The 25,983-nt window shown below is 45.8% G+C and overlaps 1 protein-coding gene across 2 annotated transcripts in view; it reads right to left on the bottom strand.

The window, feature by feature from the left end:
* The window catches only part of KDM1A (lysine demethylase 1A), a 50,780-nt gene that overhangs the window by 698 nt on the left and 24,099 nt on the right, over window positions 1-25,983 (bottom strand). For both annotated transcript variants that reach the window (XM_045859523.1, XM_045859524.1), the window contains 14 exons: window positions 25,688-25,780; window positions 24,681-24,787; window positions 23,062-23,143; window positions 22,038-22,132; window positions 13,139-13,281; window positions 12,678-12,768; window positions 11,027-11,161; window positions 10,299-10,372; window positions 8,753-8,864; window positions 5,902-6,034; window positions 4,271-4,458; window positions 3,746-3,860; window positions 1,478-1,605; window positions 690-836 (listed from right to left, as the gene is read on the bottom strand). In XM_045859523.1, the coding sequence (XP_045715479.1) occupies window positions 690-836; window positions 1,478-1,605; window positions 3,746-3,860; window positions 4,271-4,458; window positions 5,902-6,034; window positions 8,753-8,864; window positions 10,299-10,372; window positions 11,027-11,161; window positions 12,678-12,768; window positions 13,139-13,281; window positions 22,038-22,132; window positions 23,062-23,143; window positions 24,681-24,787; window positions 25,688-25,780 (1,643 nt within the window). The remainder of the gene's footprint in view (window positions 1-689; window positions 837-1,477; window positions 1,606-3,745; window positions 3,861-4,270; window positions 4,459-5,901; window positions 6,035-8,752; window positions 8,865-10,298; window positions 10,373-11,026; window positions 11,162-12,677; window positions 12,769-13,138; window positions 13,282-22,037; window positions 22,133-23,061; window positions 23,144-24,680; window positions 24,788-25,687; window positions 25,781-25,983) is intronic.

Raw genomic sequence — 25,983 nt, 5'->3', positions numbered from 1 at the left:
GGAAGTAGGGAAGGGAAGGTGGAGCTTAGCCCAGCCTTAGTTCTGGAGCGATGCTTCACTGTCTCTGTTCTTACTGGCAAGTTTAGCTCTGGGATACCCAGTTCTCAAGCTTCCTCTGCTTCATGCGGCACCTGCTGGGCAGGGGCGGGGGCGGGTCCTCACCCTCGGAACCGTGGCGAACACAGCACGTGTTCCTACTTGGGAAGCACCTGCCTCCCAGCGCAGACCGGCCTTACCTGCCACAGGGTCCTGAGGAACACGCACTACTCTTGGGAGCTGGGCCAGGCATCCTTTAGACAGGGGCCCAAGGTCACCTCTCAGGGGCACGCCCCGGAGGCCCCTACTGTTTGAGACCCGCAACAGTCCTATCAGCCTTTACAAAATGGTGGGGGGTGGGGTTAAAAATGTTTGGTTTTGTTTTATAAGAACCAAGATCTGAATAAGCAAAAAGTAATGAATTAGTTTATACTCTGTAGTCTTCCACTTTAACACGGACTGCTTAGATTTATAAAGCCAAAACGTGAGAAATCGGATGCAGTGACACTGTCCCTCCCTCTTCCTCTGCTCCGGGTTATCTGAAAGGCTCCAGGGACAGGAGTAAATCTGAACACATCAGAGGCACTTTTCACCCTGAGATCCTGGAACGCTGGCCTCCTCCCAAGTAAGCCCATGTACAGTCTGCTTCTCACCTGTGGGGCGCCGGGAATGGAGGGGCCGGGAGTGATCGGCTGAGCCATTAAATCATAGTCATTTCCAGACGACCCTGCGGCCACGTAGGAGTAGGAGCCCCGGGCCCAGGGGTCAGCACGCCAGCGAGACACCACCGTTTCCTTGGGCTAAAGAGAAACCCACGAGCAGAAGTTACCACTAGACACCAAGGGCAAACCAGGAATCTCCGAAAGGTGGAAAGGCTGTCACGAGTAGGGACACAGTGAGAGAGCTGAGGAGGGGACGGACATGGGAGTCAGCCAAGTGGTGAATGCTGCTGCTTTAAAACAGGTGACAAAATGCCTTCAGAACGCAAGGAAGCCTCCACGTTGTACCCTTGCCCGTGAACCCACAGATCTACCCAGGACTTAAATTCTCTTCCACAAGTTCACACAAAGCATTAAGGTGCCTCTTCTCAAAGGAATCGTAAGGGTTTGTGTGTCAGTAGGCCTAAAGAATAGAAAAAAGTCTCAAGAGATTCTTAAGACTTCCCTGAAGGAGCCTGGCCTCTTGGATGACGGACAGGTGGGGCGGGATGGTGTAGGATTCCAACAGCAGAGACGACGGGCCAGCAGACAAATGCAGCAAATGACTTTCTGAATCCCACGCTCACGGCACGGACTCCAAACGACATCAGCACTCACGCAAATCCACACACCCTCTCCGTTCTGGCCGAGGACGGCCTGACCAGCACTGGGCTGCAGCTTGGGAGGACTGGTCAGCCCCGCTCCAGCCCGGCCCCGGCCGCCTGCCCCGCCCGCGCACTCACCTGGGGCACTGCGCTGCTGCCGAAGATCCCTTTGAGAATGGCCAGGCATCGGCCCACGATCACATCATCACTTATGTTTTCCATGATGCCAGCAGCTTCTCCTGCCACCAGGGCCAACAGTATTGGAGCTAGGGGAACAGAAAGGACAATTCCAGGGTTTCCTACAGACTTCTGCTGAGAACCCAGTGTTCTTGGTGCTCTTAAGTCTGACGGCCAACAGCCAGACCACGCACCACTCGTGCCAGAGACGAGCTGTTCCTGCAACAGCAACGTGAAATCTATCCCCAGAAGGGTGCGGGCAAGCTTTAGTAAGTGAAGTGTAACTCATGTACTTCACAGCTTGTAACTCTGCAGAATATGGAAGTCCAGAAGATGTCACTTCATACCTTGCTAACAAAAGAAAACTACTAAGTATCCCACTGAGGCAAAGGATTCTCAGCTCTGACCACTGGGCACAGCCCATGACAAGGGTCACCCTTTTAGCTAACTCGGCCCTGCCAAGCTCATTACCACCTCAACTCACCCATCTGATAAATACTCATGCAGCAGACGCACGTGACAGGCACAGGAGTAGATGCCGGGGTGTGAGAGCTATGAACTAGACTGTATAGTCCGTAGATAAAGAGACACTCAAAATAAGGAACCACAGATACATAAGTATTAACTGTATAAGTATTAACTGTAATAGAAGCTACTGAGGGAAATACAGGATGCAGAGAAAATGCAGAGAATTTAGATCTGAAGCAGTGGAGGTATGTGTATCTCGGGAGTCCTGTCTGAAACAGTGACATTTAGGTGAAGACCTGAAGGGCAGAGGAAGCCACACCTGGAAGGAAGAGAAGAAGAAAAACAAGGACACCGCAGGCACAGTACTTCCGGGCAGAGGCCCTGCAGCAGGAAACAGCATGGTGCATCCCGGGTGCTAGGAGAGCAGCAAGGGTGGCTGGCACCCAGGGAGTGGAGGGGTGAGAGGGACGAACGACGAGGAGGCTGAGGCAGAGGAGGGCCCGATCATGTGCGCCTCCTTAGGCACGCCCACCAGGGAAAGCCCTCACGAGACAGAAGCAGGGGTGGCAGGCAGTGGCTGCTGGCGACTGAGCAGGTAAGAGGAGAGAGGGGCCCGGACTGGGAGGTGGCGGCAGAAAAGGGACGCCAACAGATCGGAGAGAGGTGGAGGTTGGCACGGACAGGACTCAGTGGCCCGGGCGGGGAGAGGGAAGGGCACTCGGATGGATATGGGGAAGCTGTGCGCCCAGGGAAGGAGGGGCGGCCTCTGTGGACCGTGGCCAGGCAGGGGAAGGATGCCCTGGTGTCGGGCAGTGGGGAGGGAGGGAAATACCCGGGGCGGGATTGAACTGTTAGCCTGCGTGTCTGCACTGCCGCAGCCGGGCCCCCTGACGCTGCTGCACAGCACACGTCGTACGTTCCTTTCCTGCGGTGAGGTGGGGCCCAAATGTACTTTTTTAACCTCTGTATAGGATTCAGAGCATCCAAACGCAGAACACACAACAGAAGGCAGGAGTTTCATAAATACATTCTAAGTGAAGTGATCAGAGATCTGGGGCAAGTCACATATAAGACTGAGAGTAAGGAAGACAAATTCCCCTCCAGGAAGCCTCCCTGGGCCTGTCCCTCCTGGTGGGGTCGGTCCTTCCCTTTACGTTTTCTTCTGAAGCGCTCTGGGCCTTCCCCGGGTCATCTGCCGTATTTGCCGTGCATAATGCTCAATTTTTTACCCAAGTATTTGAGGGAAAAATAAGGACATGCATCATACACGGGCAGTACTAACTCCATATCTATATAAATGTAATTGTTTTATTTATGCTTTTGTGTAAAAAGTGTAACTCTAGAAAGCAGTAACAACAGCCACATGCAAAATAATACCCTGGAATATGGAATTGGTTTTGTTTCTAAATATAAATAAATAATTGAATTAAAAAATTAAAATGAAAGATTTTTTCCTGAAAGTTTGGGCCCCAAACACGGGTGCGCACGATGTGTGGGAGCGCGTTACACTCGGTGGAATAGGGCAGTCCCCGCGGCGCCGCCGCTCTTGGCCTGTGCGCCCCCTCCCCCAGGCCCCCCGTCCGCCGTGGGCTCCCAGGGGGCAGGCTTCCCCTCCTCCCTACGCCCCCAGCGCCTATAAGGGACTTTGCTTGTCAAGTAAATGAAAAATCAAGACGTACATCTATCTGAGAAAAAACGGAACATTCCTGCTCCTCTGGTCCTGTGGGGGTGTGAGCGAGATCACAGCCAGACGGCAGTTACCTTTGTAGAGGTTCCAGAAGAGGAAGAGCTCGCCCCTGCTGGCGGTCGTGCTGCCAACGTGCCCGAACAGGTTGACACTTGGGTCCCAGAACACCCGGTCAAAGCACAGCACCACCTGTCACACGGGGGAGCACAGGGCTGGTGAGGGGTCCAAGAACACGGCCTTCAGCACAGCTGTGCCTGCCAGGAAGTACTTCTTCAGACCTTACTTAAATTCTTCTACTCTACACTTAACACAAGCCTCGAAATCCCCATTATAAATGTGTTACTTAGCATGACATTTAGAGCTCTCTCTTCATAGGCTTGGGTCTGCGAAGGGACCCCAGAGCACTAAGTTCTCGTGAACACCTGAGGTACAGTTTGGCAGTGAAGTGAAGGAATGGTCAGGCCTCACGCGTGTCGCAGCTGAGGGCACAGCGAAGTGCACGAATGCGCAAGCCCCCCTCCTGTCTGAGCAGACAGAGGCGGGCAGGGTGGCACTCGCGCAGGCGCACGAGGGCGGTGCCGAGGCCGAGGGCAGGTTACCTTGTTGAGGTTGCCGAATCCCATCCTCTGGACCGCGGACGTCTTCCACTCGGGGAGAGGCGGCACGAACTGAACGGCCGGCGGCTGCTGCTTCAGCACACCCAAGGGGAGCGTGCACAGAACCGCGTCGCATTTGTAAATGAACGTCTGGCTGGTGGAGCGCGTGTTCACAGCTATCACTTCACACCCTAAAGGGGTCCGAGGGAAAAGGCTAATTTACTGGTGGCGGGGAGGGCACAGGTCTGGGTGCCGAGCGCTGCTCAGTGCGCAGCAAGCTCCACACACCATCCCAGGTCATTCCTCGCACAAGTCTACCTGTGAGGTCGGTTCTACCCATTTTCACAGAGGAAAACGGAGGCAGAAACGAAATAACAAAGGTCATAAGTGCCAGGATTCACAACCTAATAGTCAACCTCCATCCTTATCTTCACCAAAGTACTACTTTACCTTTCTGGTGACCTTCTGGACGACTAAAAGGGCCTGATCATTTATCACAGCTAAGTAAATTCAGACCAAACTTCAGAGTAAAATGTCTGTCCCAGTAGAACCAGCACCTCCTCCGCTGCGGGCGGGTGCCCACTCTCTGGAGGACCAGGCGACGACGACCCCGGAAGCCTGCAGCACAGACCTGAGGCTGCGGCTCCGAGCCACGGGGACTGCTGTTCCTGAGAGTTCATGAGCTCACAGCTGACCACAGAAGAGGCACTGCAAGCAGTAATGTTATGCGTCCTCATTTGTGCTGGATTTTTTCTTCAGTGAGTGCCTATCTGTGCACACAAATAGTTCAGATAAGCACGGGATCTCAGTACACGTCCATTTTCCGTGCTCACGGACCCAGAGAGAAGGCCCCCAAAGCTGCTCTCACTGCCCGTCACCAGCACACAAAGGGCTAGTTCAAGGCTGCGGATCTTCTCACCACCATCGGTTAAAAGCTGCCTCTGAAGGGAATTTAAGTGGAAATCTGTTTCAGTGGTTTTAAAAAAATACTTGTGGTGATTTTGGACACTCTAGGACAGGGGCCATGCAGGGCAAGAGCGGTGGCCGCATCTGCACTTATCTTGAGGGCCCTCAGGGAGAGGAGTGGCCACTCACCACAAGGAGGTCGGGGTCATTTATTCCAAGGTGGGCGGGACAACAGGCTCTCTGCACTCCGTATTAAGTGGGCCTGAAACCAGCAGCAGTGAGCACTGAGCCTCCCGCCCCAGGAACGGGGCAGTCTGAAGTCAGCTTACTAGCAGGACTGCACTCGGGGCCAGAAAGTGGCCTGGGCCGTTGGTCCATCTGAGTGAGAAATGCCAGCACGGATCCGAAGGCCAAGAGGCAAGGTGGTGGAATAACGGGGAGACCCACCAGACGCTTTGGGGCCCAGACTCTGGGATTTAAGTCCATGCACAAGTTGGAAATTAAAACTACCTCTCTTTTCTGGCTTACACAGTGACGGAGCTGGAACTTCCAAATATTCTATGGTCTCAACCCTTTTGTAAATGCAAATTTTTACATTCAGAGTTGTAGTTTATAAGACATTCTATCAGGAAATGACCTAACACCTTTTCTACAGGTCAAACCCAATGAAAGATCAGTACTGTGTTTCAGAGTTCAAGATTGCTCTCCCCAGCAACGCAGCGACATACCTGACGCCGTGTAGCGAACCTGCCGGACTGCTGTGTTCAGTTTGATGTCCAGGCCTTCTGCTAAGGCCACGGGCACGCAGGAGTAGCCATTCCTCACCGTCAGGTGGCTGCCAGTAAACTCAAAGTCATCGTCCTACACAGGAGAGAGAAGGACCTATTTTCACATTTTCTTAGTCTAACTTATGCCCTTTATACTGAGTTCCGTAAAATAACACTAAATGCACCAGTTGGTGGAAACTGTCAATACGCTAAGGTAGAAAGAAATTAAAGAACAATCACTCCATATTCAGCCTCAGATGCCCCAGAAAACTGAAGGGAAAAGGAAAAAAATGTCAGAATGTCCACAATGGCTATCTTTGGGCAGTGAAATCAGGGCAGTTTCTTTTTCTCTTAGGTAGAGTTTTTATCACCAGGTCCAGACTATCCATGAGTGGTGGAGAGGGAAGGAAGCTGATTCAGTAAATCCATACAATCAGAGATCTAACTTTTGTTTGGTTTTTGAATGCATTACAGACTTGGTGGGATATCAGAATCGCTATCCTGATTGCATCTTCTTTTACCTAACAGCAAAATCAGTTTTTATTCCTTAAGCTTACAGGTCTTAAAGTTGAGGAAGACTCCAAAACTAGAGACGGCTGAAGTAGAGAAGGCAATCTAGAATTATAAAAATTGGCCCAAGACAGTTAATATAGTAAAGTCAAGATTTGGCCTTAAAGAATTCCCTGACTTTTTAAAAAATTTTATTTACTTACTTACTTTCAGAAAGAGGGGGAGGGAGGGAGAAAAATGGGAAGAGAAACACCAATCAGCTGCCTCTCGTGCGCCACCATCTGGGGACCTGGCCCGCAACCCAGGCCTGTGCCCTGACCGGGAATCTAATCAGGGACCTTCCCGCTCTGCAGGACAATGCCCAACCCACTGAGCCACGCTGGTCAGGGCCCAAATGATCTTATTTCTTTGAATTTACTGAAAATTCTTTTATATAGAGAAACTTTTGAGGCTACACAGTATTTCCAATTTTAAGAAATTCCTGGAGACAATGTACCGCACGTGTTAGGACTGAGATAAAAACACGGGCCAGCAGCAGAAGCCTCACTGCTCCTCAGTGACTGACAGGCCCGCTCCCCGGGCGACCAGTTCAAACCACCCACGTTGAAAAATGCAACACAGCAGCAAATGGACACAGACTGCAACTCCAAATGACAAACCAGTTACTTGGAAGGGTCTAATTTAGTATTTACTGCAAAACCACAAAGAAACTGGGAACTAACAAGTTCAATCCTCAATGTAATTCAAATACTAAAGAACACCAAGGTATAATCTAAAGATTGAGAGTCAAAATAATCTTATTAGGAAAATGTAAAACAAAAATATATAAGTAAAAATGTAGTATTTACTTATATACAGTCAGTCTTGATTCTGGCCGAAGTCCGAGATTTAGAGACTGGTCCATTCAATGATTTGAGAAGCCCCACGACTTCTCACCAGCTGGAGGGTGAGCCGCCCCCACCACACTTAGTGATGTGGCACAAGACCGCATCACGTTCGAGGGTAAGAAGACAACATGAAGGGCATACTACAAAGCATACTTCAAGACATACTACAAAGCAACAATAATCAACAGTGTCATAGTGTAATATGGATAAACAGGAAAAAGTAATTGTAAACAGACTCACACATGTTCACTGATTTTCAACAAAGGCGCCAAAACAAATGAAGAAAAAGGACTGTGTTAGAACAATTAATTAAATAACCATATAGGAAAGTATGAATCCTACACTCACCTCTAATTATACACAAAAATTAACTCGAAATGGATCACAGATCTAATATAAGAGCAAAGTCCATAAAGCTTCATGAAAAAAACTGGAGAAAAATCTTTGCAAAGATTTGCAAAAAAAAATGTCAGGATTTTACAAAAAACCACAAAGCCTGAAAGTTAATAAAATAGGACTTCATAAAATTGAAAACTTTTGCTCTTTGAAAGATGCCATTTAGAAAATAAAAAAAGGTAAGTTGTAATCTGGTAGAAACTATGTGTAAAACATAAATCTGATAAACATGTTGGATCCAAATTTAAAGAACATAATGAACTCTCACAATTTAACAAGGGGACAACCAGATTTTTTAAACGGGCAAAAGACAGGAAAAGACTTTTCATCAAAGAATTGACATATGAATGGTAAGTACATCGAACATGCTTCACATCAGGTCACCAGGGAAATGCAAATGAAAACCACGAGGAAGTATCGGGATGGCTAGAGCGGTAAAAACTGGCAGCACTAAGTGCTGAGGGCGAGGATGTGGAGCAACCGGAACTTCAGCATTGCTGGCGGGCGGGAATGCAATTTGAAAAAGTTTATAAGTTTCTTATAAAGCTTTATAAAAATCTACTTTCCATAAGATTCAGCAATTTGACTCCTAGATATTTATCCAAGAGAAAGACATGGACCAGCTTCCCGCTCATACCAGCTTCAGTCACTCACAGCCCAACGTGGAAACGACCACACATGCCAGTGAAGGGCCCATCTGTGACGTGTCCATGTAATGGACATATAATGGGGGAGTACACAATAAAAAGGAACAAAATGCTGACACACACAGCAATGATGAACCTCAGAAGGGCAAGAGAGAACCTTTAAGGATGGTGAAAATGTTCTCTTCTGGACTGTCGTGGTGGTTCGTGACTATGTAGTTTGGCAAAGCTAAACTGTTCACTTAAAATGGGTAGGCTTTATTGCATGCAAATTATCTTTCTTAATAAAGCTGTTTAAAAGCACATGTACAAACTAAGTTTCTCTTAAGAGCCCTTTCCAAGGCATACAACAAATAAATGATAACAAATTGTTACCTGATCCCAATGTTTAAGGGAGAGTGTAGAGAGAGGTGTGGCATTAGCAAACTCAAGATTTGCAAAATGCCAATCAAGTATTTGTCGGTCTCTTGACGAAAGATACACGTCACTGCAAAATGAGAACAAGGAGTACAAGGTTATTAAAGGACTTTGCTATTATGCTCAACGGGCTGATGTGAGTGACATCATGAGTGTGTGACCATCTACACCTGGGACTGTTCCTTACATGAAGTTCTAAGTCAAAAAGTAGAACCTGATCTGGTTTATTAACCCTTTTAGTAATGTGCCTAGGGCACTGCCAAGTTCACTACATAAAGCAAATTACAATCAGGCCTCATTTGTCTGGAAAAAAAGACTTTTTTATATGGTTACTTTGCATTATGAAAGTATATTCATACTTTAAAAAGTTATTTTATAAAGAAAGCATGGACCCTGGTTGGTGTGGCCCAGTGGATTGAGCACGGGCCTGCAAACCAAAGGATCACTGGTTCAATTCCCAGTGAGGGCACATGCCTGGGTTGTGGGCCAGGTGCCTTGTACGGGGCGCTTGAGAAGCAACCAAACATTTATGTTTCTCTCCCTCTTTCTCCTTCCCTTCCCCTCTCTTTAAAAATAAATAAATCTTAAAAAAAAAAAAAAAAAAAAGAAGAAGAAGAAAGCATGGGCACTCCTGACTACAGAACAGAGCAGATGTACCTGGAGGCCAGAAGCAGTATGGAGTGCAGTATCAGCACATAAGTGTTCACTGTCAAAACCCAAAGGAAATAAGAGTGTCATGCTTTCCTACTCCCCAGAATTAGGGGAATTTGAAGCAACACCGCCTTCTAGGCCACGCAAAGATGACAATTTTCATTCACTACACTTTCATTCAAATAGCAGATTGTATGGAGAAATGCACTCTTAAAAACAGTATATTGGAGGCTCTAGGACACCCGCACACACTGAAATGAAAGAGCAGGGGAGGATCTGGGAGCACTCAGGAGCAGCACAGGTGACCACTGAACAACTCGGGGTAAAGGGCACCCACACTGCTCTGCCCCGAATGTCTGGGTTAGCTTTCGACGACCCCGAAACCTAACTACCAATGGCTTACTGCTGACAGGGAGCCTCACCAGTAAGATAAATAAACAATGAACACATATTTGTATGTTATATGTATTATACACTATATTCTTACAATAAAGTAAGCTAGAGAAAAGAAAATTATAAGGAAAATATGTACATATATTTTATGCACTCATGACACATTTTTTCTAGATTTCTAGGCTACATGGTTGTCTGCACATTTTTTCAAATTGTTGAAATCTCAAAAAAAAAAAAGGTCCAATAAGTTTACTGCAAAAATCCACATATAAGTGCACTCGAGTGAGCAGTTCAAACCTGTGTTTTCAAGGGTAAACTGCAGTCCACGCACACAAATACCTTCCATTCATTAAATAATCTGCAATCCACTCACTGACCATGAGGAAAACCATGGTTCTTTATAATTGAACAGAAAGAACAGTAAAAGCTGGCTCTCTGAACATCTGTCTGCTCTTCTTACCTTGGGGGATTGGCTTCCAATTCCTGAAGTTTTTCTTCTAGCTTTCCTTGTGTTTCAGCTAACTCATCATATTCCTGATAAAATTAAGAGAACCAGTTGATCTGGACACATCAGAGATCCACCTAGTTATTTACTCCACAAAATGTAAGGGCCGGACCACATCTCTGCCCAGGTCACATCTACTTAAGGCTGGGTCAGGGCTCGGAGATGGGTGTTTCTGGAGACAAGCTGTAACTGAGCCTGGAATTAAGACTGGGGTGGGAGGCGTAGTGACTACCGCTTCCTGTGCATGCACCGTGTCCCCAGATGGAATGAGCACTTTGGACCCCCTATGGGGGAGTTAGCATTAACACCCTGTCACAGATGAGGCGTCAGGGAGCCCGAGGTCACGTGGCTAGGCGATCCTAGGTTACGGATTTCAGCCAGACAGTGTGACTCCAGATGACCTGAGGCCACGCTCATAATCATTATGCTAAACTGTCAGCGATGAACTATGCCAAAGGCTAAAATGAGATATAAGTAAGCTAAAGGATGAGATTATAAAGATGAAGTAGGAATAAGTATATCTCAAACCAAGCTAACCCCATGGCTCCTGTGTATCAAACTGTTTTCTTCGTACTACAGGCGCCTGTGACTGGCTAGCGGGGCTCTCCTTCCCAGAGTTTCTCAGGTCTGACTGTCGGGATTCCCAGGAAGACCACCCAGGCACGTAGGCACGCATACCACACCTTGCACAGGGCGGTCAGATCCCTGTGTTTGCTTTTCACTAAGAACTCAGCAGTGATATCTCTGGGCGGCTTGACTTCAGACGCTTCTTTGTATTGCTGATGGAGTTCTTTAATTTTCTCTTTCAAATTTACCATCTAAAAGGTAAAAACACAGATTTACCACTCCAGACAGTGACATAATTCATCTCTAAATCCCGCGCTTTGGCTCCTCGCCTAGAGCACTATTATATTGAACCAGAACATGTCCTTGGAATTCCTACATACCTCTCCTACATCACGTTTTAGAATAGGGAAAAATCCTACATGATTCAATACAGATATATCGCATCACAAGCAGATAAGATTGGTTCTGTGTTCCAAAACAAATGGGAGAACTAAAAGTGTCCCGTTAATAAAAAAAATTATATACACATGTACAGATTATTTAATTTCCAGGGAAAACAAACCACCGTGATTTGTTTTTTCAATACGTGAAAGGTCAAGTCAGCACACAAAGCCCCTAAGGCGCCATTCCCAAGGCGAGCCGCAGGTGTCCGGCGGCACCACAGAGGACTGGGTGGTGGGTAAAGCGCGAGACAGGGCCCCTGCCGCCCTGCCGATCCCCAGCCACTCCTTCCATCCCGTCCCATGCGATCACGACGGAGGAGCGCTAGAGGCCTCTTCGTTCGGCGATATGAAGAAATGAGACACAGTGAGCGAGGCAAGAGCCCGGTCACAAGATGCACCCAGATTTTGCGTGACAACCCCCACGGGGGCTGTCCCACTTCATATTTCCTCCCTGGCCTGGTGTGGTATTTGCAGCTGACAGGATGAGGAGAAACAAACAGTGTCCTAGTCTGGTGCCAGGGCTCTGGACGGTGGCGGTAAAAAGCCTTCAACAGATACAACATTTGCCACAAGTGAAATAATCAGGGCAATGAATTGTTGTCCTGGTTGCCAACTGTTGTCCTGATCAGGGGGAGCTTGACCCCTGGACAGATGGTTTCCCTCTCGTCCCAGAATTCAGCAGAGGTCACTGGGTCAGCTTTGCAATAGCCAAAGGGAACCTGACACAGTTTACCAGTAATGCCACACTGAAGACTGACGGATGAACAGTACCTTTTATCTTTTAAGATTTTATTTTTATTTTTAGACAGAGGGGAGGGAAGGAGAAAGAGAGGGAGAGAAACATTGATGTGCGAGAGAAACATCCATCAGCTGCCTCTCGCACGCCCCCAATGGAAACCTGGCATACACAACTCAGGCATACACAACTCAGTGCCCTGACTGGGAATCGAACCTGCGACCTTTCAGTTTGTGGGATGACACCCAATCCACTGAGCCACACCAGTCAGGGCTGAAACAGTGCCTCTGAATAGTCATTTTTTCTTAAGAGTAAAGAGTCCTGGGGCTTTTTAAATTTCTAAATTAAGAAGGGGTGTCCAACATGCAGCCCAGGATGGCTATGAATGTGACCCGATACAAAAATCATAAATTTACTTAAGACTTTTTTTTTGTTCATCAGTTTTCATTAGTGTTTGTGTATTTAATGTGTGGCCCAAGACAACTCTTCTTCTTCCAGTGTGGCCCAGAGATGCCAAAGGCTGGACATCCCTGAAGGCTTTTTTCCCCCTATGTACTGTTAGCTATAAGAAAATAAATAGAATTTCACCTTATTAAGAAGCTCTTTCAATTCCTCCTGAGTTTTCACTATCTTCTTCCAGTGTTCAATCTGCTCATCTTTGACGTGCTTTTCTTGTAACCTAAGGGAGACAATCGGTATGCCCTGGTCACACAGCCAGCTTTGCCATGTAGACTGGTATCCATCAAAAACATTTAAGAGTATCAAAGGAGTATCAAGGCCCACTGAAATTTCTAATACTTTGGAATAAGAAAGTTGGCAGGTGGCAAATTATTTTCTAGGCTGTTAAATACAGTTTAATGCCATAAAAGTGAATTTCAGTATTGAGAAGGGCCTTATGTATCACAATTATTTTAAATGGTTTTACTGTCAGATTTAACGATTTCACATAAGAATAAGCGAAAATTAGCTCAAATGAGACTTGATGGAAAACTTAAAACAAAGCAAATTTCTGAATGGAACTCGCTAGACAACAGTGTCAGAGTACTCACTGAATGACCACTTCCAGCGCCTGGCCGAGGGACACGGGCTTGTTATTGAGGACATTGAAGTCTAGCTGGTGACTAAGGTACGATGTAGCTTCTAGCAGTCGGTTAAACTCCTGCTCTACCATTTCATCTTTCTCTTTAGGAACCTGAAAAGCCCAAGTATAGCAGAGTTGGTCCTTATGAGACTAAACATAACCATCCACAAACACACAAATGCTGTATAGATTAAAAGGTCAACACATGTATCTCATAGGAAAACCTTTGAGGACAGTGATTCAAACTTTCTTTTCTATGAAGGGGTCAGTCCCACTAAATGACACGTTCCTGGCACTGTTATTTTCCTCTTCGCCCGATTCTGCACTCCGAGCCGGACTACACCTCTGTGAACGGCCCCCGGGCTCACTCCGATGCTGGCTGGGGTTAGGTGGAGTTGCTGTGCACTGAGAAGGCTGGGCGGACATGCACATGACAGCTAGAACAGTCCCAGAGAACAAAAACCGTCAAAACACCTGAGGACCTTCCAGAAAAAGGGCAAGACGGACAGACAAGAAGCCTGAAGTACCTGCTTCCCCTCAAAGATGGCGGAATTTAAGATAGGAGCAGGGAACACAGAAGTCAAATTCACGGTTATTAATAAGCTGTTAATTTGCAGAGTGATGATGTTCTAAGGCACCAGTTATGTTCAGAGTTGAACTTCCAAGCTCGGATTGTGAGTGACTGAGGTACAGGCCTGCTCACCATCGTGGAGGAGGAGGACAGACTGTGGAGCAGGGCGTCGAGCTGCAAAGACCATCATGCTCCCACCCCCCTGTGCCCTGCCTGCCTACACTGACACCGTCAGCCCACACGAATCCCTCTGCCGCTGCTCAATTCAGCCCCAAAGCAATTCATGACGGCAGTGCAGGGAGGAAGAAGCATGTCTAACGCAAGCATCTCTTGCCATAAGCTGGGTATCAACTGGGAAATGAGACTTAAAATATGAATTTCACTTTACAGTCAACCTAAAACTGGCAACTAGAAAACAAAACACTGAAGTTCTTATAAACACCAAGGCCAAGGAGACGTGATCCTTTCCGAGCAGAGGCAACTGGTTATGGACAAGATTGTCACAGTAAGACTCTGCCTCTTAGTTTTTGTCCTTCCCAATTAAACAGACGCTTTTGACGCACAAGCCTCTGTCCCTTCACTGAAAATCACACCAGTGACACTGTATGAGCCCTGGGGTGGCAAAAAGAATGCAGCAGGAAGTACAATGTACACCAAAAACAGAAAGGGGGAGGGACTGCACCTGTCCTTTAAAACTGTAAATACGATGGCTACCACAACTGATTCAGTCAAACGTGTATTTTAAAGCATCAGGTTCTAAAAGATCACACAAATAGGAGAGATCAGGAAATCTTTATGAATTAGAGATTCCTCCTTAGCCTCAGAAATAAAACCCACAAAGAACCTTCTGACTTATGTAGAGAAATAAGGCAGAGAATCAGGCTTTGGATGCTTGGTGCCATTTATGCATTGGGGTGGTCGGTGCCTAGGACTCAGGGAGCAAACACACATGACCACCTATCCAACTCCACGGCCAAAGAAAGGCGCTCTTGGTGACATCGCTGCCTGTTCTGACTACACAGCTGTCAGAGCTAATGAAAGAGACCATCCTGTTGGGAAGGTCATTTACTTGCTCATCAGCTACTTTTCCTCATGGATGTGATGCTCACGATGCTCAAAGCAATGCTGAAGTTTTGCTTGGTGTCATCCCTGCAATGATGCTACAAGATGGTTCTGGAAACTCTAAATTTGGTGTACCTTTAAAAATCCAAGGATATGTTTGATTTTTTTTTTGAGAGAGAGAGGAAAGAAAAAGAAAGAGAGAAAGATCTCTCTCTTACAAAAGAGAAAGAGAGAAACATCGATAGGTTGCTTCCGGTACACGCTCCCACTGGGGATCAAACCCACAACCTTTTGGTGCACAGGACAACACTCCAACCAACTGAGCCACCTGACCAGGGCTACAGTTACGAGATCTTAACAGATCAGGGGTGCCATGCGCACGGCTGCTCTTCCTGGAGTACGAAGAGATGGTATTCCTACATGTGGCTTCTGAAATGCCCGGCAAGGGCATGTGACAGCAGCAAGAGGGACGGCATCACCCACGCCTCTCCAGGAGGGCAGAGTGTGCCAATACACGGGGGTGCACATGGTACAGATTACAGCTCTTCCAGCATCGACTGGATGGCTCGCTTCAAACAAGCTTTAATCTTTGCAGCTAGGGTGACAGTCACATAGAAGTTCACACTGAAAAACACGCAGTACTCAGGCTCAGAAACTGGCGCCCAGGGTGGGTACTGGAGAAATATTTAAAGGGACACTGTCAAGGTTAAGGGGAACAAATTTGACTTTTTGTTTCTTCCCTGTTTGCTGAGCCGCCCACTTGATTCATTACCCTTTCCCCTTCAGTCCACCCACAACCCCCACAGAACCCCAACTTTTTACACGTGCTTTCAATGACAAAAACTCAAATGGCACCAGCCCAACATACAGGTGCAAATCCACAACAAACCCGTGTGAACGTGTGATGGAGAGGACCTTTGGAAGGGGAAGAAGTTCTGAGTTTTTAATGGGTTATTGTAAACAGGGAGGAAAATGATTTGAAAAATTATGAAAAAATACCTTGACAGTGTCCTTCTAACCAGTGAGCAGAGAGAGAAATAAACTGTCTATAGCGGCCCGCAGGCCACGCCAAGTCCCGTTTTGTGCGACAGCAGGAAGGCCCCGGCTCCACACACACAGCGTGACAGACGCCCTCCGCGAGCTCAGACGCGGCAGCCGCCAGAGGAAGAGGGAACTGGCTGCACAGAAGCCAGGACAGGAGAGTCACGGCAGGGAGACGGGCGGTGGCAAAGGGAGATGGCATCGAAAGCAGTGAGGAGGAAAGCAAACTCAGTAAAAGAGAAAAAGAAACACAGACCAGTAACGAGAACGACGACGAACAAAAACCAAACCGAGAGGTCACTGCCACGTGTGCCAGGTGTCAGACGTCACGGCTGCACCTCCGGCACGCCACCCTCCCCTGAGCTCCCTCCGGAGGCCGGGAGGACAGCGGGCAGCCAGCCGCACCCGCGCTCTGCCCACTCGGCAGGCATGTTGCCAGTGAGACCAGGGATAGCTCTGAAACACTTGTTTCTCCCTGTTAACTTTAAAATTCCACTCTGAAATTTAACATTTGTAAAACAGTAAAAAAATACTTGTCTATAATCAGTACTAACTGGGCGAAAACCACAATGTGTTGTTGGTATTTTTAAAGCCCGAATCTGTCCCTAAAATCAGGCTATCAGACATGCACTACGACACGCCCGGGCAATGAAAAGAACCCGCCCAAAGGACTGACCGAGCCCCTCCTACCTACCTGTCTTGGGTCACCTCTTTTCTCTTGGCGAGAACCACAAATTATGGAAAGGAGTTGATATACTGGCAATCTCTAAACACAAGAGGCAATAACTCTAGTTTTACCCGGCCATTCTACTCCTCCAGGTTCTTAACCTGCACCTTGGGACAGCGGTCGGCAAATGATCACAAAGGGCTTAGCACCATGAGAGCCACGGGTTTCCGTATCACGGCACAGCCAGGGCCGGTTACAGTAAACTAGGCAGAGAGCGTTTTTCTTCAGAAAGCACCTTTGATACAGTTTTCTAGTAAAGAATTAAAAAGGACATCATTTGAAACAGATTGTGATATGACTTATCAAAGCCATTCATTTCCCTACAAAAGGCTCCAGATAAATAGTTGCTTCAAGACTAAGAAAATGTGGCGAGTCTCACCGCTCTAAGCGGGTACAATCTGATGTTTTCGGTCCTGTAGATCACACGGAACATTCCCGAACCTGGCTGAGGGAGGGGCAGCCTCTGCACCCAGCCCATGCAGAATGAACTGAGGGAGAGCCAGGCAGCTTTCCGGACAGGACCCCTGACCCTGCAAGGAGTCACCTCAAAGGAAGAACAACTCTCCCGAGCCCCACCTCTGGCCGCACTCTACCCTCACGGACTCTGCGGGGGCTCCAGAGCACCCTCTCCCTGCCGGGCTGCGTTAAGTTCTCACGCAGCAGAGCAGAGTGGAGTTAACTGCAGCTAGGTTGCGGGCACAGAAAGTTCGGATTTAGCCAGAGAAATTCTCAAAAAGAGTAACACACTGCAAAAAGCTATAATGGCCAAATCTGGCCGACAGAGGCCACGGTCGATCTCTACCTCGCCCAACCTCCGGCACTTTTAGAACTGTGATAAAACAAGAGATTAAGATTAGTTTCTGGTAAAACCTGGAAGAAGAAACGTACATCTGAACAGTGTCTAATTCAGATTCCCAAATGGGTAAGGAAAATGAGACACAGCCGTTACCCCTAGTGGGAGACTCAGGACAACAAGCATGTCCTCCGTCCAAATAAAACTCAGTGTCATTCCATAAATGAAGGCTGTTACCTTTCAACTCACAGGGAACTTTTAAGACAACGTGAACACCAGACTTCGCTAACACACGACCGGCTCTGTGGGGAGGGCACGCACGCGTCTGAGGGGAGCATTGGCGATTCCCGCACACGGGAGCGGTGCTCCGTAAATTCCTGTTACATGAACAGGAATCAATACAGTCTGGACGAGCACAGTTAGCATTATAAATACATTTGAAGGGAAACACCTATTTTGCAACTTCAGGAACATTAAAGGCAGGCAGGAGATTCTTTACATTTATAAAAAGCAGGGACTGGCGGCCATGCTTTTAAAGGATAGAGAAAGAATGCCTTAAAAGTACCAAAGATGTTTCCACAATGGAGGATGGAAACTGAAAACACCGACCTGTGTCACAGGTACAACGCCCTGCGCACCGCTCTCCGTGAGCACAAGTGGAAACCGGCTCCCTGACGACAGGCACCGCGTGTGCCCAGTCAGCGGTCTCTGTAAAAGGCCTGGCACCTGTTACCTTCCCAGGGTTTTCTTCCGTCCTTGTAACAGTACAGCCGTTTGAGAAAATCAGTGTCTGTTTTTCCAAGTAGTCTCTGAGTCTTTGGATCTCATTTGGTAACAACTCTAGCTGTTTCACTGTGATGCAGAATGTTACAGTACGGTAAGAATGTGGTTAGGATACCTTTTCATTATTCAAAAGAAGTAAAAATAAAACTAGAATCTCCAGTTCCCGAGTTAATGGCTGGAGTACAGGAGATGCAGAAAACATTTCGTCATTTCCCCCATCAATCCACGTTTTGAGTCTCCTTATGGGTGACTCCCCAAATGTTCCTGAACTGCTACCCTATTTTCCAGCCCTCTCCACTCACTCACAGCTGACTGAAGGGTAGTTTGGAGTATAACTCCATCATCAGTCCCACCGAGGGAGGCTGCTATATTAGCTTTGATTATTTTCATAGCTAGAAGACAATTCTATTTATATAGGGTATCCTGTGTTAGCATCAGATAGGGAAACCCCTGTTTTAGTATCCAGAGTCATAAAATAAGCTTTCCCTGTCAAAAACAAACACAGAAACTAAATATCCTAGCTGTCAATATAGGACTCGAGAGAACAGGAGTAAACTCTTTCAGGGCCATCGCATCACCCTCTTTTCCACTAAGGCTGTCCACAAATAATGGAGGAACACAGCCCCCCTTGACTGGACAGTTTACTGAAGAAAAACTGATGGCTGGGTGAATACCCATCTGGGTGGGCCTCGCTGCCTTCTGAGAGTGGCTGTTAAAAGAAAGCTCTTTGAAAAGGAGGCCCTGCTGATGCAGTCACAGGTCATTAGAGCCGCACACACTTACCCCTGTGCCTCCACCTTCCCTGAAAAATCAGGCAGGAATAAGCCCGAGAATCTGAGATGGAACCCCAGGCAACAGATCCTGGCTTTACAACTTACAGACTTAACGTAATGACCTTAAGCAAACACTTGTTTGAGCTTCAGATTCTTCCCCTGCTAAGTGGGAGAATGAATCAACTCACCAACTTACTCCTTAGATTTCTAAAGCCATGAAACAGAATTGTGATTACAAGCATAAATTAACGGGGCTCTAAGTTCTTACTTAGTACCTGCCCTGTAAACTAGACGCCAGTCTTCTGGTGAACAGCTGCCCATTCATACTCTGAGCGGGACTACTGGGAAAAGTAACATACAGAAACATTAACACCTCTTGTTAGGTTTAACTAACTTAAGGCAAGTGGAACTCAACACTGCAAAGAATTTTACCCCGAACTTGAGAATGTTTAAAGAATCCTCCTTACTACTTGGCTATTGCACCAAACAGAAACATACCAACTTGGAAAAATCCCACAAAGATCAGAGTTGAATGACAACTACAGGTTTACCTGAAAAAATAACCCTAGCACATAGAATGCTGAAAACCACAGACCTGCCTAACAGCTGTTTACCGCAGTACTACTCAAAGGGCGGCTCTCTGGTGAGATGAGAAGCTCATGCCAGACTCTAAACTAACACACCACTTCTGTCAATGAGAAGTCTCGCCATCAACAAAAGTCATCAAAGTCATCATCCGAACGAACAGTGTGGCTAATGATGCGGTTTATTTCCACTCTCGATCAGTTACGAACCTCACCCCACTGCGGCAACCAACAGTTCACGGACTGGCAGCTGGTTACAGGCCACACTTGAGAACACTGGTATACTCTTTAGAAACCAAATTTTAAAAAATATGTTCAAGCTAATACCAAAGAAAACAGGCAATTTCTCTGGATATCTCTACCAAAAAAAAAAAGCTTTCCTTTTACTGTTAAGACTAAATGAACCTAGGTGCTCTATATTTAGGAAAATCAAAATAAAAAGGCTGCATCTCAATAATCAGTGATAGTCTTTGGTCTGAATTCCATTCCTGCTTGAGGACGGGTGCAATATGCATTCCGGAGGCCTTGTTTCCTCAGTTCAATTCTCTAAACCATTGCCTATCTACCTACAACACTTTCTGTCCATATTATTTCCCTTACACTTGACCTTGTGAAGTCCCAACCTACAAATCAGCCCAGTAAGCAACAGCCTCCACCCTAAACTTCAGCTTTATGCCACCAGCCCTTTACCAGCGCCCGGTCCCATGCTCCTTCAGCGACTTCTCTTCCACTTTCTTCTGCCTCCATCCACTGCCTTTCCCCCCAACGGCCACATGCTGAAAGTCCTAACCCACCTTTGCAAATGCTCTCCTTCCCTCTAAGTCTCTCCCCATCACTCCCCTTCCACCTCCAGAGACTCTCTCTCTTTGCTCCTCAGTAGCAACTGATCCTTCTACTTAACCCTGGCTAATGTGCCTTGTCTCTGTGTTACTGGAATATGCATGAGTAATATGCTTGGGGACAAAATGACTTTGATGCTAACGGCAGTTATTATTACTGATGCTCTTGAGTTCATAAGACACCTGGAGTCACTAGAACTTAAGCTCCTTGAGGGCAGAGAATACACCTTCAGTGCTTAGAACAGGGCCTAGATTTTGGCAAATGTTCAATAAAAACCTGTTGACTGACTGACTGTGATTTGCTTCAAAATACTCCAGGCCCATAAGGGGGCTGGACTGATGAAACAAGACTGGAATGAAAAAATGGAAGTCCACTACAGTCCTCTTTCCACCTCTGTACACTTCTGAAAATTCCCGCAATAAGACGTTGGGAAATACTTACTCGAGTACAAGCCCCACTACATTGCGGTGTCTCCCATAGCAGGGGGTGTCTTACTTTACTCTGTACCCTTTGCAGATCTTCGCAGAGCAGTGAAAATTTACTGAATTGCTGGGTTAACATCCACTTCAAGCCCTGGCTGGCATAGCTCAGTGGATTGAGCGTGGACTGGGAACCAAAGTGTCCCAGGTTCGATTCCCAGCCAGGGTACATGCCTGGGTTGCAGGCCATAACCCCCAGCAACCGCACATTGATGTTTCTCTCTCTCTCTATCTCCCTCCCTTCCCCTCTAAAAATAAACAAATAAAATCTTTAAAAAACAAACAAACATCCACTTCATCACTTTTTCTCTCTCATTCTATTTTGTTAATTCCGCCAGAGGGTGTGCCCTCACCCCACTCCACGCCCCCAAAACCATGGGAGGAAATATGGGTCCAGAATGGGGGAGGTGGGAACCAAAAGGCATTCCTTGAAAGTCCGCCTTCTCTGATACGAACCCCATAAAACTTCAAGGTATACAGGAAGGGGTTACAATGTCCTCGGGGCCTGAAATTGGAATCTTACCACTTTTAGTAACAATAGCTAAACTGCCATATACAAAGCAAATCTTCTCTTCCTCGGAATTGTAGACACCCTTACTCCTGATAGGGAAATTAATAAAAGGTCTACTGAGTACAAACTTTTGAATTTCACTCACCTATAAAAATCAGGTGACTCACACAGTCTAAGTCTATCGTATAGTTGTCAAGTACTATCATTTTCTCATACTGAGTACCACTTCGACGCTGCTGCCATACGCATCGGGGTCAACGAATGCCTGCCATAGCATCAGCTAAGTACCACCATTCGGCTACTGGCCCCTTAAAAACCTGGGCCTACAAACACAAAACTGAGGTCACGGGAGCACACACAGTGAAGCACACGACGGGAGGCACAGGACAAAGGAAGGAAGAATCGGGTGTCAATTACACAGGTCTCTTGGAGTCGGTGGCCACAGCTAAATAAAAAGATTAACTGTCCAGCTAGCCTTCATTAAATGTCTGAAGATTAATGCTTAAACAGGCAGATAAATCTGCATATGCAATAATAATCCTTTCCTATGTGGCTCAGAAGGAACAATCAGAAAACACCACATCATTTCTGCCCTCAGTTTATATGTGTATGTGTGTATATTCATTCACCCACACGTTTTCCTCAAAATTGTTTTCAACTGAACCAAAAAAATCTGGAGAAGTTCTGTTCATCCTCAACTTACAGCTTGTCCGTTGGCTTCATAAAGCGGGCATTTCTGCTTGATCTTGGCCAGCTCCATGTTCACCTGTTTGCTGACGACGGCCATGGGGTTCCCTCCTGGAGGGGATTCAGACGGTTAACTCAGCACACCCGGAGCAGAGAGCAAAACTTCACAGCAAAAATATTTTCACTCAAATTTAACATACTTTAAGCTTGTGCGATATATATTGAAAAAAAATTGCCCAAAGTAAAACAAGTGTGTAAGCATAGAGCAAAAAATTACCTATAAGCCCACAAAGTTAGTTAACATTTTATTACAGATCCTTCTAGATACTATGGGTGCATAAAATTTCAGAACTACACATATACAAAAGGATCATAACACACATTGTTTTATAATATTTTTACAATTTAATGAACTGTAAAGTTCATTGAACTGTACAGTTCAATTTAATGAACTGTAAACTGTTCATTTAATTACAATGAACTGTGGACACCCTCTCATGTTAATATGGATGTCTAGTTCTCATGCGTAACAATTTCACTTTCCAATCTGTGGTTTCTAATGTTCTGCTACACCACATTAAAAATGCTCCGCCCTAGCTGGTGTAGCTCAGTGGACTGAGTGCTGGCCTGTGACCCAAAGGGGCACTGGTTCGACTGTCAGTCAGGGCACATGCCTGGTTTGTGGGCCAGGTCCCCAGTAGGGAACCAACCACATGCTGATGTTTCTCTCCCTCCCTTTCTCCTTCCCTTCGCCCTCTCTAAAAATAAATAAAATCTCCAAACACAACATGGTCCACTTATCTTTCTTAGGATAACTTCCCAGAACTGGACCTGCTAGGTCCAAATGTCTGCACGATTTAAATTTTGTACATACTGATATATCCTTTCAGAAAGATGACTTGTCAATTTATCTCTCACTAAGAATAGTATCCTAAGCCAATATATTTTAAGACAGCATCTATGGCTTTAAAATACGAGTTTAAACAATCTTATGAAAACTTGTGAGTCTCCGATGTGTATTACAGCACAGAACCACTTACCAAGACCTGTTACTACCATGGCTCCAAGATCAGCTACATAGTTTCCTTTGCGAAATGTGGCAACTCGTCCACCTACACGATCCTGTTTTCAGAAATTAAATAGCTAAAATCATTAATTCTATTTTAACCACGAGAAACTGGCATGGTACCATCCCAGGGCTCTGTCTTTTGTAATTAAAAGAGAAAGCTATAGAGTTCACATGGAATGCAGTAAATAGCACTGTGGGCATAAAGACCAAATGAAATTTAAGTGGAAGACTATTTGAGGGAGAGGTAGGTAATGAATGACACACAAAAAGGTATGGAATTATGATGTGAAGTAGGAAACAATTTGATAGAAGACATATTTAGTTATAGCTACTGTTCTCTATCCAGCTGCCTCTAATACTACTAATGGACAGGCTAAGCAAGGACCACACATATTGAAAAGATATGTTAAAAAATTCCAACACTAAATGCCATCTTTCTACCACTGAGTTACGACGTCTTGTCCGCCAGCGCCCCAAGTCAGCGGTGAGCGATCTGACAGATGACTTCTTTGACAAACAGTTCTCCAGAGCAGACCCATGTCCAGGGGCAGCGTGTCTAAAGAGCCGAACAGTCTCTCTCATTCCTGCCAACAGGCCCAGGTCTATCTCTGCTCACCAGGGACTTTGAAGTAGGGGAAACCTTACTTAGCTGTAGCGACATTTCAATCATGGATAAATACGGGCATACAAACTCCAAGCAAGCAAGCAAGCAAGCAAGCTATCAAAGCAAAACAAAAACCTGTACACTGGACTAAAGCTCCACAGGGGAAGAATCATAATCATCCCATCATTCCTTGCAGCATTTTCAGCACACAGGACACAGAGGGCACTGTTTTCTGAATTAATAAAATATTTTTAGTAAGACTGTATCAGGAACTGTTTACTTTTGATTTCCCCATATTTGACAAGACTATTTTTTAAAATTAGCAATTTACAGAAAGCAATTTGGATGGCACTAAACATTTTGAAAGCTTCTATAAAATTCTAGGGTGTCTAGGTTACCCTGAGAAGTGTTTCTTCAAACAGTGGGAGTCCAGGGAGGCCTTTAAGCCACTGGAAAGTAAGTAAATCTTGAAATTTACTCATAAAGATAATTCAAATAGTAGCAGCCTAACATGGCGTTCTTTTTCCCACTCCGAGCCATCATCCTTTTCCTCCTTTGGTTTCCCTTCGCTCTCTGGGACTAATGGGAAGGGAACCAGTATCCTGGCTTCATCGGGCCCTAAAATACAGCTGCTGCCTGGGAAGCAACCCCTTTTCCTTGACTCTCAAACAAGGAACACAGTGCACTCTGCTCCACTACTGAAACACTGCCTCCTGCAAAGGATGTGTGTCCATGCAGGCGTGACCCGCAAACATCCATCAGAAGACACACGGATCATTTACAAACTCTAAATCCTCACTGAGCACTTTTTCAAGCTTTACTGTCAAAAATGCTTCCATGTAAGTAACACTATCCAACTGCTTTGAGTAGTAATACAAATCAATTTGGTTTAGTTCAGGGAAGTTGGATGATTTATGAATTTGCAACAAATAACTTCCTTACATTTCCTTTAGGTCAGGTTTCTAAACCCCCAATAAAATTCTCACCCGAGCTTCCAGAAGCGTGACGTCCATCCCAAAACTCTGTAACTGACGAGCCGCTGCCAAGCCTGAGACTCCAGAGCCTATGATAATGACCTTTCCTGTCTTTTTAGCTAAAAGCCAAAACAAACAAAAATCAGAATGTTCCATCGTAGGTTTGAATTTGTATTTATGGTGTTTTATCATGAAAACCTCTTCACGTGTCACGATGCTTTACAAAGTAAACAATTCAGAGTTATCTTCAAAATACAGCAACTATCTAAATACAAATTAGCAAATACATAAAATTTATAAACTGTAATTTGATGTTGAAAATTTATAAATGAAATCCTTTCTGTTGGGATTTACTTTCTCACTTTTCCCAGTCCCGTGCTCCGGGACCTGCGGCCCCTGGCTAACTCACTAGAGTGAGCCGCTTTACGACCTCAGTGTCACACGCGGGTGGTCTGCCCGGCCGCCCCGTGTACCCTCACAGCCACTTCCTTTGAGCGCTGGTTCTGTACTTTTCAGTATCCCCTTTGGAGGAATTACTAAAGCATCAAAAATAAATATATTTTAAAATAATAATAAGATATTAATTCTCAAAATATCCCTGTCTCCTGGATTCCTGGCAGACATTATCTCGGATCATGAAAGAGGACTTTACAAAATAAAATAGTATTTATAAAATAAAAATGCAACCTTTAGCAGTGTAAGAAAACTGGTCAATGAGAGAATATCTCAAACCTCCTGCTTTCATAATTCACTTCTCTCATTGTCAACAAATTTTATATTTTAATTGAGTTGTTAAGTTGGAAGCCCAGTACCTTTTACTAAGTACCTTTCAAACCAGAAATTACAGGAAATGCATATATGAAGAGACTTTAATTTTGACTTATAGGATAAACGTGGGAATATTTTGACTCCAAATATAAATTTAGAAATCAAAATAAAACGCTAAAAGCCTCCTGGAAATAGAATGGAGCCCTAGAAGCACAACTCAGAAGTATAAAGTGCACGGGCCCGGCCCTTACTCGGCAGGGGCTTGATCCTCTTGTAGATGCCGAAGTTGATGAGCCCGTGGCGCTCCAGGTAACTATGCACTCGGTGGACAAGCACAGTGTCACCTACAGGATACACGGATTTAAAAACATGTTTACACTTTTAGCAGTTTAAATGATAAATTCTTTAACTCTTCTATTTCCCCATCACAAAGTCATTCTACACATCTTTTCCATAAGCTGCAGGTCATGTGACTCTTTTAGATAAGTAATTCTTAGAACCACGAGACTGTGAGGTAGTACAAAACGCATATCACATAATTAGGAAT

The sequence above is a fragment of the Phyllostomus hastatus genome, unplaced genomic scaffold, assembly GCF_019186645.2.
Source record: "Phyllostomus hastatus isolate PE091 unplaced genomic scaffold, TTU_PhHast_1.1 phas_scaffold_182, whole genome shotgun sequence".
Lineage (NCBI taxonomy): Eukaryota > Metazoa > Chordata > Mammalia > Chiroptera > Phyllostomidae > Phyllostomus > Phyllostomus hastatus.
The sequence above is the reverse complement of the archived record's forward strand: the minus strand, read 5'-3'. Positions and strand labels throughout refer to the sequence as shown.